We start from the raw sequence: 13,345 nt of genomic DNA, 5'->3' as shown, positions 1-13,345 counted from the left end.
GTACATTCTCCTAGTAAATTTATTCATTTTAATGAGCTTTTCAAATTCTTTGAGTTATACGCACTACTTTCTTATACAAAACCCTATCCACATGTTCTGTCCCATTTCCTGTTGCCCACACTGCTGCACCTTTTTAATCTTCTCTTCATTCTTCACAATTAGCCTCACCATTTTTACTATTTGTTTCAAAGACACTCTCACATGTATTCTCTGATTATTGCCTTTTCTAAGCCATTATTTTTTGTTTTAATTGTGACTCCATATTTCTACTTCCCTTAGATTTACCTTTTCTTTCTATATAAGTAAAATTGTCACTTCATTTAGTCTTATTATTTCTAAATAAGAAAAGAAAATTTGTGGCTACAAATTTCTCTTGGAATACCTTTGGCTGAATCCCAAACATTTTGACTTGAAAGAAATGTATTTATATTTGCAGAGCAGAAAATCTCGATTTGTGTATGTTAAATTAATTCTATTAGATAAATTTTTGAATTCATCATAACCTTACTGAATATTTGCTCTTTTCAGGTGCCACAGAGAAATGCTTGGGTCACACATAACAAAACACCCCCAAAATTTAGTGGTTTAACACAGTAACATTTTCTTGTTATTCATGATTCTGTGAGTTGGATGGATCCATTCTTACAGCCAGGTTCAGCTGGCGGGTCGGGTGCAGGCCAGGTTCAGGAATGGGGGTATGTCTCCACACGGCCTCTCTCCCTCTCGTAGACAACTTGGGCTTCCGCCCAAGATGGCAGAAACAGTCCAAGAGGACAAGCCCTAACGTTCAACAGTTTTTAAGTCCCTGCTTCTATCATTCAGTTGCTGAAGTCCTACTGACCTAAGCAAGACACAGCCAAACCCAGACTCAGTGTGGGAGGGAACTACAGAAAAGCCTGGGGACCACTAATGCGACAGTCCGCCACACAAGGGGATTATAATTCATTGTTGTAGATTTCCCCATATTTCTAACACTTTTGACCAAAGTGATCCTGTTCATATATTAATTCTTTTTTGCCACACATTTTTGTTTTCTCATAATTATACTACCTCACCAGATTTCTTTTGGTTTACATTTACGGGATAATGTACATTTTTTGTGTTTGCTTTTTATATCACTCTCAGGTATGTTTCTTAAAAGTCTCTAGTTGGATTATGTATTTTTAAAGGGCAGTTAAAGCTGTTCACTTTAATGAGAATGGGCGCCTTTGTGCTTATTTCTACCCTTTTCTGACTTTTCCATTTCTCACACTTTTTCTCCTCTCATTGTCTATTTATCTATTATCTAATCTCTGTCTCTATCTCCTCCTTTTCTTCTTCAAGGAATTTGGATGTTTTAGACTCCGTTTTTATTCTATTACTAGTTATCTTTAATATTTTTAAATAAGTTTGTATATCTATTAAAAATCTTTACAGTAGCTATTAGTTCTCTTTAATGAAAGATGACAAAACAAGTACATTGTTTCTTCCCTTCTCCGATCCCACCCCGTCCTCCCAGTTACTACAATAGTGATTGAGGACTTTAGATTTAGATTATTATGATTTAATCCCAGCTCCTAATTTCTGCATATATGTTCTCTTGCAAGAACTATCTTCAATAGTTTTGTTAAAAATCCAACCATACCTTCCGCCTCACATAGCAGACCACCAACCCGCAGTGGCTCAGACATGAAGGACATTTAACTATGCTGTACAGAAAAGCGGGTGAGGGAGGTGGGTCCATCGTTGGTTTAGCTGCTCTTCAATATGCTTCCAGGACCTCAGTGGGCATCTCTCACATTCTTTAAGCCTTCTCGCCATCACGAAATGGATGTCACATTCCAGGTATTTCATCCTCAGGCAACCACCTTCAAACAGGAAGAAAAGCCAGGCCACCTCACTGTCTATTTATCTTGATCAAAAAGCAAACTTCTCCCGAAGAGGTCTGACACCTCCCTCAGCCCGGCACAGACTTTCTCTGATTGTTCATTGGTCAGAACTCAGTCACATGCCCAACCCTAGGCCAATCATCAACAGGGTGTCAGGGCATGTTGTCAACCACACAAACCTGGAATCCTGTTGGTAAGAAGAAAATAAAAATTTCATCTATTGGCATCCTACAGTAAGTGCCATGATATATAAAAAATCAAGAGTCAGGCTCCACATTAAATTTTACTGCTTTCATCAGTTCACTGATGTTCCTTTCATTACAATTTCCTTTACATTATTGAATTTATTTCCTTGACTAGAATACTTTCTGTGGAGTCTTTTTTTCAGTCATGGTGGTACATGAATTATTTACTTTTTAATAGATGCTTGCCTAAAATATCTTAATATGAAAAATATCTTAAATATGGAACAGAATTTTAAGTCATAATTATTTTCCCTCAAAATCTCATGGATGTTGCTTTGTTTCTTTGACATTTACGTGACAAATGTCAATGTGACTTTTTTCTTTCAGAGGCAACCTGAGAACTCTGCCTGAGTGACTCCATGAAGCAGTCTTGGGCACTGCAACACTTGTGTGTTATTGCATCCCTCAGCCTAACTCCGGGCCGGGAACGTAACAAGCTTGTCATGAACCAGTTGTCTGTGGAAACTCCTGAAAGAGCAGAGTATTACCTTCAGATTAAATGATTTTCCCCCCTGTGTGCTGCCACCACATAGAGCTATCTGCAAGCTGGAGTGACTCCCCGACCATCATTGCCCGCTTGGCATGCTGTATGCCAGACATCCAAGGTGAGCTTCCCATGGGATCCCTGCCTTGTGTGCACCCAGTACCTGGGCACTTCCAGGATGCTTCAAGAAGATGGGTGTTTGCCATTCCTGACTTTCCTGGGATTAATTTTTGTCTATAGCCCTTGTCACAACCAACCTTGGGAGCATTACTAGATCTGGTGGGGGGAGGTCTTTCCCTTAAGAAACTTTTTTTTTCTGTCCTGTGAGATAAATTGAAGGCTATCTAACCCTTCTCTCCAACTGGTATTATCTGCATTGAGTTGTACAGAAATTCATTTAACTGGCTGGTATGTGAATGGAATCCTTTCTTTTTCCTCCTGTTTTGAACAGTGACAGATTTTTTCTATCATTATTATTTTTATTTTTTTTATTTTCAGCTGTTTCAGTGGGACTTTGGGAGAGAGGCAGGATGGGAAGTCCAATATGAGAGTCTGAATGTCCACCACAGAATGGAAGTTTTCCTTGCACTTTTCATAATCTCTTTAGACAAAGCCCCTTTCCCCTCACAGACCTACAAAATGTACAGGCCCCTCCTGTCACTACTAATCCCTCCTGTTTGGAGAACAAGAACATTTTCTCCTCTATCAGCTCTATGCTTTTTTTCTGGGCTCCCTATTAAAAATAGTTGGGTTATTCTGGTTTTGTCTTTCTCTGTCTCATAACTTCTCTCATAATTTTTTTCCTTTTTCTCTGAGCTTGGGGGAAATTTTTTGAGTTTCTCAGACAGACTAACCCATCACTAAAAAATAAATTATTAAGCCCCCTTCGCAGCTCTCAATATTTCTTTGCTTTCTCCATCCTCAATTCTTTATATTTTCCTTTCCCTGTCTGTCCTTTCCTTCACTCGATCATTAGTGTTACTTGCCTAGGGATTTCTAAGCACTTGATTTAGGACTGTCCCCAAGGCACCCTGAGGATTCTGGCAGGCAGTCTTCCCAGTCTTCAGAATGTTGTGACTGAGGCTGAGGCTGCTGGGACTGGGATGACAGCAGTAAAGACACAAGGACAGAATTGAATGCACAGCTCTTCCTCCTCCAGATGCACTTCATGGAGTGGTTTGGAGGGAGCTGTGTCGAACATGTTGGGTACCTCTAATGCACCCAGTCATCTAAGCAGTTCACGAGCTGTATAAGAGGATAATGCCTTTAGTCACAGCAGCCTTGTGGTAATGTCCAGTCTTGATTCAGCCTAGTGCCTTGATAGCCTGGAGCTGCTTGGACCACCCATGGAACCATCAACCTCCAGACCTCAATATTGAGTGTTAGGGCCATCCTGTTATATCCCTTGAGAATATCTCAAGGGATATACAAGCTTCGTATACAACTTCGATGTGCATTCCGAAGGCAGACCTGAGAGCTGGGGAGATGGGAGATGTTAAGCAGGTCATACCAGTCTTTGGACAACAATGGCCAGAAATATCACCCCAGTTGCTGAGGACAAAGCAAATGCTTATGGCTCCTTACCCCACCCACTGTGCTGGTGATGAAAACTGTAAAAATAGATTAAGCATAAGGTTTCCTATTTTTCCTTCAGCTAGAGATAAGGGGTACATTAATAGCCAAGTCTTCACAGTGAGCTGATACTTGGACAATACCTTACTTTGAATTAGATTGCTTTTCCTAAATCCTTTAACATATTAAAATCTCACTCTGCCTAAACACAGTTCTTCAGAGTCCTTTATAAATCTCTCTCACTCTCTCTCATACACAAATGACATCTGACTTTTGCCCCCCTGCTGTGCTAGGACCCCCCCCCCCCTCCTGTTTTCCCTCTGAGCCTCACTGTCTGCTGCTGCCACCAAGAAATGAGCTGCAGTGCACTGAAGCCCTCCCTGGTCACTGCTCTCTGAGGCTTGTCTGCAATTCCTGCAGTGCTATGGCCCATGGCTGTCCTTCCTTCCTAAGACTGTCCAGGCTATTACTCACCAATGTCTTGGGTAATTGCCGATCTGAATGGTGGCTGGCCTGAATCAGGGAAGACTCCCGTGCTGGTTTCCCGCAGTCATGTCTACAGATGAATCGGGTTGGAGGGGGAGGCTGATTACAGTGAAGAAGGGGACTCTTTAAACACACCTCTGTAAGAAGTACGTAGAAGAAAGGAAAGAGAAAACCGACAGTGGGACTTTACTGGCCTGAGTCAAACATAACATAGTTCTAGTTTTTTGCATGCGGAGGAGAAGCTGTGATTGGCTTGTTACAGCAGGGGTTCTGCTTGAGCTCAGAGCCAGGTGAAGAAAGCATGTGTAAAGGCAGCCCAGGCAGATTCCTAGTGAGAAGCCCACCTATTCATTATGCTCCATGTCCACACAGAAACAGGACCTTCAGTGGCCAAGCGAGACAGCTACAGTGCCTGTAGCTGCAGGAATGCACCCACGTTTCTATATAGCCTCCAGGGCTATGACTGGAATTTCACTCAGTTCAGGAAGCAGGTATTCCACATTGCTAAAATGCAAAAGCATCACACCACCCTTTAAGAAAAAAAACAACTCTTGCCCTAAATCGCATTCTGTAAATTTTTTCCCTGCTGCTGTTACAGCACAGACAGAGAAACAACTTCATGGCTCCTGTGGAACTTTCTCCAGCAGGAAGGAGTGCTCATGTGTATGCATAGGTATACATGTACCAGCAAAGTTCTGATGTGGAGGTGATAAAATAAAGGTCATGGTAGTAAACTGAGAGAAGGAAAAAGTGTAGCTACTGAGGAAGTTTTCTTTAAACCACAGCTAGATTTGTTGATAATAAGTACTGTGCTAAGCATGCAAAAAAGTTTTTGCAGTTAGTCCTCACAGCAATCCAGTGAGTTTAGTTTTATCCTGATTAAAATGCAGAAACTGAGGCAGCGTAGCATAGGTGCCGACACATAGGCCTCAGAGCCCGCTCGTTTTGCTTTCAAAATTGGGCTCTGCCATTTGCTGGCTTTGTAACTCTGGGTAAGTCACTAAATTCTCTAGTTCTCAATTGTTTTTATATTAAAGGGAGGTGAAATCTATCTCATGAGTTTATTGTGTGGATTAATGAGATACACAAGGTGCCAGGGGCAGAGTGTTAATATTTTAGGACATTAGGTGTCCTCCTAGTTTTATAAATAAATGCTCCAAATTATTTCAGTTCACTTTACAACAAATGCTGTAGACATTGTTAAAAACCCAACCCTTGATTATCTGTTTGACTTGAATAAATTGAAAGGTTTATAAAACTATAGATATGGACTGGCTCTTGAAAATGTTGGGGGAATCAACAATGTCCAAACATTAGAATGTGCTTCGATTTGGATGCTCTCTAGTTTACAAGATGGCAGATTATGTCCTGACTTTCCAATCCTGATGGGGACCTGCTCACTGGCTTGATTCTGCTGCCACTTTCCACCACCCTTGACTTTGTGTGGAGGCAGAGAAGGGGAAACTGCTGAACCTGACTCTCACCAGCTTGGACAGCCAGACCTCAGCCGCAGTGAACTTGACTGTGTGTCCCAGCAGGAAGCAAGGTGACAGGTTCACTCTGCAGTCCCAGAGAAGATCCTGGAGAACAGGAGAACTTGAAGAATTATTGATTTCTTCCCTCTTGCAGCCACAGCCCGCTAATCTATGGATGAGACAGATAAGCCATCAGAACAGGTCAAGACCCGTCTGAAGGAGATGGACATAGATGCTTGAAGGGAGACAGGGACCACTTACTAAAGAGACTATGCCCTATACATGCATGGGTGTGGACATAGGTACCCCTAGGACTTACCATGAAAACTCTCACCATGGATCATTAAGGGTTGAGAGAACAGCAAAGTATCCTCTGACGTAGGTAGTGAAAGGAACGGTTTCTCAAAGTAAATTTACACTCTTTTCGAAATCCTTTTCTACACTATTTCCTGCTAAAACATTGAAGCCAATGGCCTGGTGCTTTCTGATAAAAAAAAAACTAGGCCTCTGAGCCCATATGAAACAATCTTAGCAAAAGCAGCCCTGAGAGTCTGATCCTTGGGCCAAGGAAACAGCAGGAGATTTCCTCCTGCCCCCAACCAAGGAGAAGAGGTTTATCCAGCATAGCTAGGCTGGGTGGGTCCGGGAGAGGGTAGGTAAAGAGAATTAGTCCCTGAGCTCAGGGCATCTGCAGAATACCACTGGTCACTGCCTCTTGGGGGCATACGATTCCCAATGGGCAGTCCCCAAAGAACCAAGGAACCCATGGGTCTTCCATTCTTGTCTAGGATGTCTTTCCTCTGTCCCCTCCATTTCCCTCAATTCTAGCACCAAGGGCCAGCTCAAGGCCACAGATCCTGAAAGGGCCACCCAGGTAGTTCCAGCACATTCACCCCTCTCTCAGGGAGCACTTGTCAGCATGCTATCCCACTCCTGGCTTCAGCTGCCTATCCCAGGGTGGGCTGGGGGTAGTGATAAACAGGTGCCCCTTAAACAGAGAGCCACCGTCATTATCAATCCCAGGCCAACATGGACAAAGACCCGCTGATCTTAATGTGCCTGCCTGGGCTCGCAGGGTGGCTCTGCTCAGGCCGTTAAGTGTCCCTAAAATCAAGTTATTCGACTGGATGGGAGCGCAGGTAAGCAACGTGGTTTAACATATTCTTCGCTGATTCTAGGGAGCACTTTCCCTAGGCCAAGCCTTTGGCAGGCAGCCGGATAAGCTCACAGGTCAGGTCGGTTCAGGGCTGCGTCCCAAGTCCCTTGCTCTGGCGATCCCCTGCAGAGGCAGTGGGCACAGGTGATCCCGGCCGGGCGGCTCTGCTCCGCCGCCTAGAGCCTAGAAGCTGTCACTGCGCCTGGGGACGCTCTGGCTCCGCAGCAGGCACCGACCCCTGGCTCAGAGGCCGGGGTCGCACTGCCCAGCGAGTGAGTATGAGGGTGGTGTTCGAAGTCAGAAGCTTCCCGCCTTTTCGGTGGCCTGGGTGACAGGCTCCTGCGCTGGCTCGGAGAGTCCCTGATCGCCCCGCCCCACCGCCCGCGCCCTGCCTGGTGCGTGTAGCGTCCCCGCCTCCAGCCCCAATCCCCCACCTCCTATGCCCTTAGAGGGGCACCCTCGCTGGGGCTGGAGGGTGGTCCGCCGCGCCCTGTCCCCGAGTGGCGGAGAGGTGACGGTAACCGCCTTCCCATTTCCGCCTAGCAGACAGCTTAGTAGCCAAAGCGCTTCGGCCAGCTGAGCTCTTGGTCCTGCCTCCGCCCGCCCGCGCAGGGGCTGGCCTTGCCTCTCCGGCGCCTTTTTCCCCCCGGCACCGCAGCGCCGCTTCGCCACTCGGGCACCGCAGGTAGGGCAGGAGGCTGGAGCGCCTGCTGCCCACTGCCCGTAAAATGGTCACCTCGGCTGGACAGCTCGCCCTGTTCGCGCTGGGTATGTACGCTGCCGGCTGCGCATCCCCTGCCTTCGGCGACACCCCGCTTTCCCCTGTCCCCTTTATTTCTCTTTCCCGGGGATTTTCTTTGCCCTCCTAGAAGAGTGGAGCAAGGTTAATGCTTTTCCAGGGTTGGAGGCTGAAAGGCAAGGGGAGAGGATAGGGCTTACTAGGGATCTGGGGCGCCCATTCCAAAGAGGGCGATCGTCGAACACCCAGGCTTTGCCCGAGAAGTGGCCACCTGGGGCGAGTGTGAGAACGCTGCCCGGGAGGGGCAAGCGGTGTGTGTTCAGGCTTGAACTTTAATGTGCCGCGTCTGTGTGTGTGTTCACTTACCCACACCTACCTGCTTACCTGGCTGCCTCCAAGCCCGTGTTTCCCCGCGTCAGTAGCTTGTCGACTCGCAGAGGGAGACCAGCGTCCGACCCTCCATTCAGACCTTGCTGCTTCCCTTTGGTACCCGCCGCTTTCACGGTCAGGGGAGTGCCCTCAATCTTCTAACTTCTAGAGCTCTCGAGCTTTGGGGTAGATTCTGGATTTTTGTGCGGATTAATTGTTCTTTTAATTAAGTTCCCTTGGAGAAGTAGTTTAAGAGTCAGCCGAGGGCAGGAGTGAAACCCTAGACGGAGAGGTGCCAATTTCCTTTGAATTTGTTCTTGGACGGGAACAAGGTATGGGTGGGGGAAGGGAGGGGGAAGTTAAACCCCCGCGCTCCGGGTCAAATCTGCGGAGCAGGTGAGTTTTCAGCGGTGGAGTTCGCAGGTCAGTCTGTAAGTGATGAGGGGCGCTGTGCGGTGCACCGCCTGGCCGGCTCTGAACTCTCCGGAGCCAGGTCTGTCCAGTGTGAAGATAGTGATTAAACAGCCCAGGTGTCCTCATTATCACCATAGCTTCTGTAAAATGAATTGTTCCGTGGTTATTCCCTGAGTTTAACCCTGTAAAGCAAGTTGCTTAATACATCTGAGCCTGAGAAAAGCTGTGGAACACCTCCTCTTAAATGCCCAGAGGCACAGCCTTGCTCAGTTTCATGTACAGTTTCAGGGGGTTCGTGGACCCGCCTGTAATCTAGCCCATGAAGGGCTGGTTAAGAGCTGCAGCAGACTGTGAAAGGCCGTTTGAGGACTGCAACAGACGAGCAGGAATCATCTGAGGGAGGTAGGGAGCAGTGTGGAGCGGATGCTCCTGCAGAAACTGGCCAACAGGTGGCATGATTATGGATGGCTGTTCTGATTATAGACGTTTTTAAAGCAATAAAACATTATCAATACAATAAAAGTCGTCTATATGCAATTTCCCTGTGGCAATTTTCTTTGCAAATTCTAAAAGTGAAAATAATGGCTTGAACATTTTTCTCTGTGTCAGGCACTGTGCTAAGTGATTGACATACTAACTCATTTACTTTTCACACCAACCTGATGAAGGAGGAATTATTACTCCTATTTTATACAAGGAGAAAATGAAGCACACAGGGCCCACAGTGAGTTAGTTGGGCAGGGATCGTTAAAGTGTGCAAGGAATGTGGCTCGGAAAAGTCCCCTAACTGTGGGCTCTGTACCCCCATCGCCCAGATTTGGGGTTTTGCCTTGAGGAGAGATTCTGTTGGATACTCTGGAACTTGCTGTTAAATACTCTTGAATTCCTAGGACTTCGTGCTGTTCTTAAATTATTCAGTGAAAAAGTAGAGGCAGGAAATGACAAAGGTAAACATTTTTGAGGATGCCTTTTGAACATGGTCTCCCCCACTCCCCATCACAGTGTAATGGCCCATGGAGACTGCGTTCTTTCATCATTCACTTTTTCTTTTAGCCTAAAAGTTCAACTTGATCTTTGTTTCCTTCTTTAAGAAAAAGATGTATAAACTTAAAAGACTGATTAATATGTAAAAACTGGCTCATATAATTCCAAAATATGAGCAGTTTTGGGGGGAAAGTCAAGGAAAAAGAAGGCAAAAGTAATTTTAATTTACATCAGTGAGGTTTCTTTTTATTTAAAAAGCATCTACTAGAACCTCTGCCTCCCATCTCACTTTCTGCTAGACCACTAAATACACATTAATGCCACGTGCATTTTAATTTGCACAGTTCCTTCAGAGCTGCTTTCCTCTCTAATTTTCTTTTCTTTTTTTTTTTTCCTGTCTAATTTTCTTAAAATAACAGAAGGCAGCTTCAGGCACATCTGCCAGGGTTCCATAGCTAACCAAGATCTAGAAAACCAAGACCTATCCCCTCCTTCCCCTTTTTCACAGGGACACTCTGAGAAGGAACCAGTTAATGCTCCTGAGTACTTGGAACCTGAGCATTGATTGATGTTTTGGCAGAGAGAGTGTGGAGCCTGTTGATTAAATGGCAGCCCTGGAAAGCAGTCCAGGCTCCTGTGGTGGTGGCCCTCCGTGTCAGGTTTCCATGGGAGGCAGACCTCACAGGGGCCTGTCACCTCCAGTCCCAACTCCTCCCTTCATGTCCAGAGAGTAAGATGTATAACCTTGGACAAGTTACTTCACTTCTCTGTGCTTTGCTCTTCTTACCTCTAGAATGGTGATATCAGTACCATTGCTGGATATATTTAATGAGCATAGAATGGTGCCTGGCATGCAGTAAGAGCTTAATCAACCTCAGTGCCATCAGGCTATCACTGTTGTTAAATGAGCCCCACAGCATTTCATGGCAGGCTATGCCAATTCTGTAAGTTGGGAGAGCATCTTACTTCCCTCATCTCCCTGCTCCCCGTCCTTCTCAAGCCAGAAAAACCAAGTGATTTTTGTGAATATCATTTGGCAGATGACAAATGCAAGTAACTTTGGGGGTTCTTTTGGACATTTTGAATTCTTTAATTTTTTGATGCAAAATATTTGTAGTTCCTTCATAACATATAATGCTCAGTTGTTTACTGAATTCAGTCCTAAGTTCCAGTTTTCTCACCTGTAAAGTGAGAATAAAATTGTACCCATCTCATAGCTTGTTAGGAGAATCAAATGAGATGAAGATATGGAAGCTATGTATAAACTATAAAAATAAAGGGTTACACACACAATGAAATTGATTTTATAATACAGGAATATGTTTTATAATTCAGAAATAAACATTATTATTTTTCTAGTAGCTTTCGGAAGTAGGGCTGGACGTCAGCCTAAAGAAGGACATCTTAGGACACGAAGTGTCACTAAGAACATGTAGAGATGAAACAGGTCAGCTTCCCTGTGGCTTTGGGACAGGGACCAGTAGGGGGCATGAAGGAACATGTTTCTCCAGTACATGGAAGTTATGTCTTTCAGTGTAGACAGTGGGGGTTGGCCCAGGACGTAGGTTTTCCTTATTGGGCAGGCATAATGAGGGAAAGTTCCCTTAGAACAGGGCTCTCCAACCTCTCTCCTCCTTGTCCCTGGACTCAGCTCTCAGTACCACTAAGCTCTGCCTCCTGTCACCTACCCACTCTGCCCCCGACCCCAGTCCATGGAAAAATTGTTTTCCATGAAACCGGTCCCTGATGCCAAAAACGCTGAGGACCACTGATAGAACATGGCTGTGAAAGTGTATATAGAAGGCTTTGAGTCTGAGTCTCCCATATTTGCTTTTCCAAAATTTGATTTCCTGGAGGTTTCTCTGTTATATTCAATGTCCCCTGCAAAGGGAACCTTTCTGGTAGACGTAAATGAGGCTTTATGTTACTATGGTAACATACAAAAAATAGGTGACTTTTCCCATTAGCCCTATCTCTGAGGGCCTTTTGAAAGTGTGTTTGAACAGGGACCTACTCTTTGGGCTGCCCACTGAAGGAGGTGGGCAGTGGGAAGTCGAAGTTGGGTCAGCCAAGTGGGAATAGCCTGAAACACTAAACTGGGCATTTTGTACTTGGTTTCACATGCAAACCTCAGTCGTATCTTCCACAGCAGTGTCCTCAAATCACAACCACCTGGAGGGTCTGGTAACCAGATTGCCAGGCAGGAAGTGGGAGAGTTTGCGTGTCCAACTAGTTCCCAGGTGCGGCTTTGCTGCTGGTGGGGAGGACAGGGGAGGGACACTCGGAGAAGCACTTGCTCTTCATTCAGTTGCTGTTAGAGAAGCTTCTGTCTTAACTAATTGTATTTTATCTAAAAGTACATTCTGACATGTTTAAATGCCACTGTGGATTTATGAGCCATTATTAAAGGTACTTTTACAGCCTGTCTTGTTGACCAGGGCAGAGTGAGAACTCTTGCTGAGATCTCTTTATTGTTCTGAGTGTTGCTATACTTTCCCCAGGGGAAATGTGATGATCCCATGTTATTAGACCTAAGTTGACCAACGCTAATCATGTCACTTTTTTGGTTTCGGATTGTTAGAATTAACCATTCTTTTGCTGCCATTTCAAATACTTTTATTTATTTTTAAAAGAAAATAGATAGATAGATAGATAGATAGATAGATAGATAGATAGGAAGGGAATGAGAAAGAAAGGGAGAAAAATATCAGTGTGTGGTTGCCTCTTGTGAGCCCCCTACTGGGGACCTGGCCTGCAACCCAGGCATGTGCCCTGACTGGGAATCAAACCAGCGACCTCTTGGTTCACAGGCTCGCACTCAACCTATTGAGCACGCCAGCCAGGGCTCAAATACTTTTAAACACCTCATTTTAAAGTATTGCATTGGCCAAAAAGTCCATTACAGTTTTTTCCATAAAATATAAGACTTTAAAAAATTTTTTCACCAATAGCTTTATTGACTTGGGTATTTTAATTATGTTTGCTATCTCCCACTATTGGGTTTTAGTGGGTAGAGGCCAGGGTGCTGCTAAACATCTTCCGATAAATAAGACAGCCACACAGCAAAGAATTATTTAGACAAAATATCAGTAGTACCAAGAAATTTTGCAGACCACTTTTGACACATTCGACTGTTAACAGCACTTCATACACTGCACAAATCGTTTTTTGCATTTTAGTTGTGTTTTTACCTTTCTTGAAATAATAAAGCATAATAAGCTGAAATGTTTTGTATTTCCTTCCATCTTCAGCAGTGAAATTGCTGCACAAAAATCTACCAATTTTGATGTTTTTTTAAATGTATGCTCATACGACAGCTACCACAATACAATCAAACAAAATTGTTTCAAATAAAGTTAAAAGATAACTAAGCACTACTAGAGCCATTACATGGAAAAAATGTAACAGTCTTTTTGGCCAACCTAATATAAACTTAATTTTATGCTGAAGGCTAATATGTTTAAATTACATCTGGATAGAGAATTGGGGTACTTTTATAGTGACTTTTGCTTTTGTTTTGCTTTTATCAAACCCCCTACCCCCGTGAAATGTC

General features: G+C 44.5%; 1 protein-coding gene across 1 annotated transcript in view; it reads left to right on the top strand.

The window, feature by feature from the left end:
* The first annotated feature begins 7,747 nt into the window (after positions 1-7,747).
* Positions 7,748-13,345, top strand: part of TGFA (transforming growth factor alpha) — a 102,253-nt gene continuing 96,655 nt past the window's right edge. The window contains exon 1 of the mRNA XM_053663402.1: positions 7,748-8,054. Within this exon, the coding sequence (XP_053519377.1) occupies positions 8,015-8,054 (40 nt within the window). The 5' untranslated portion in view covers positions 7,748-8,014. The remainder of the gene's footprint in view (positions 8,055-13,345) is intronic.

The sequence above is a fragment of the Artibeus jamaicensis genome, unplaced genomic scaffold (assembly GCF_021234435.1).
Source record: "Artibeus jamaicensis isolate MK-2021 breed Jamaican fruit bat unplaced genomic scaffold, CSHL_Jam_final contig_3174, whole genome shotgun sequence".
In the NCBI taxonomy this organism is placed as follows: Eukaryota; Metazoa; Chordata; class Mammalia; order Chiroptera; family Phyllostomidae; genus Artibeus; species Artibeus jamaicensis.
Note: the sequence above shows the minus strand (reverse complement) of the source record. Positions and strands in the feature narration are given on the sequence as shown.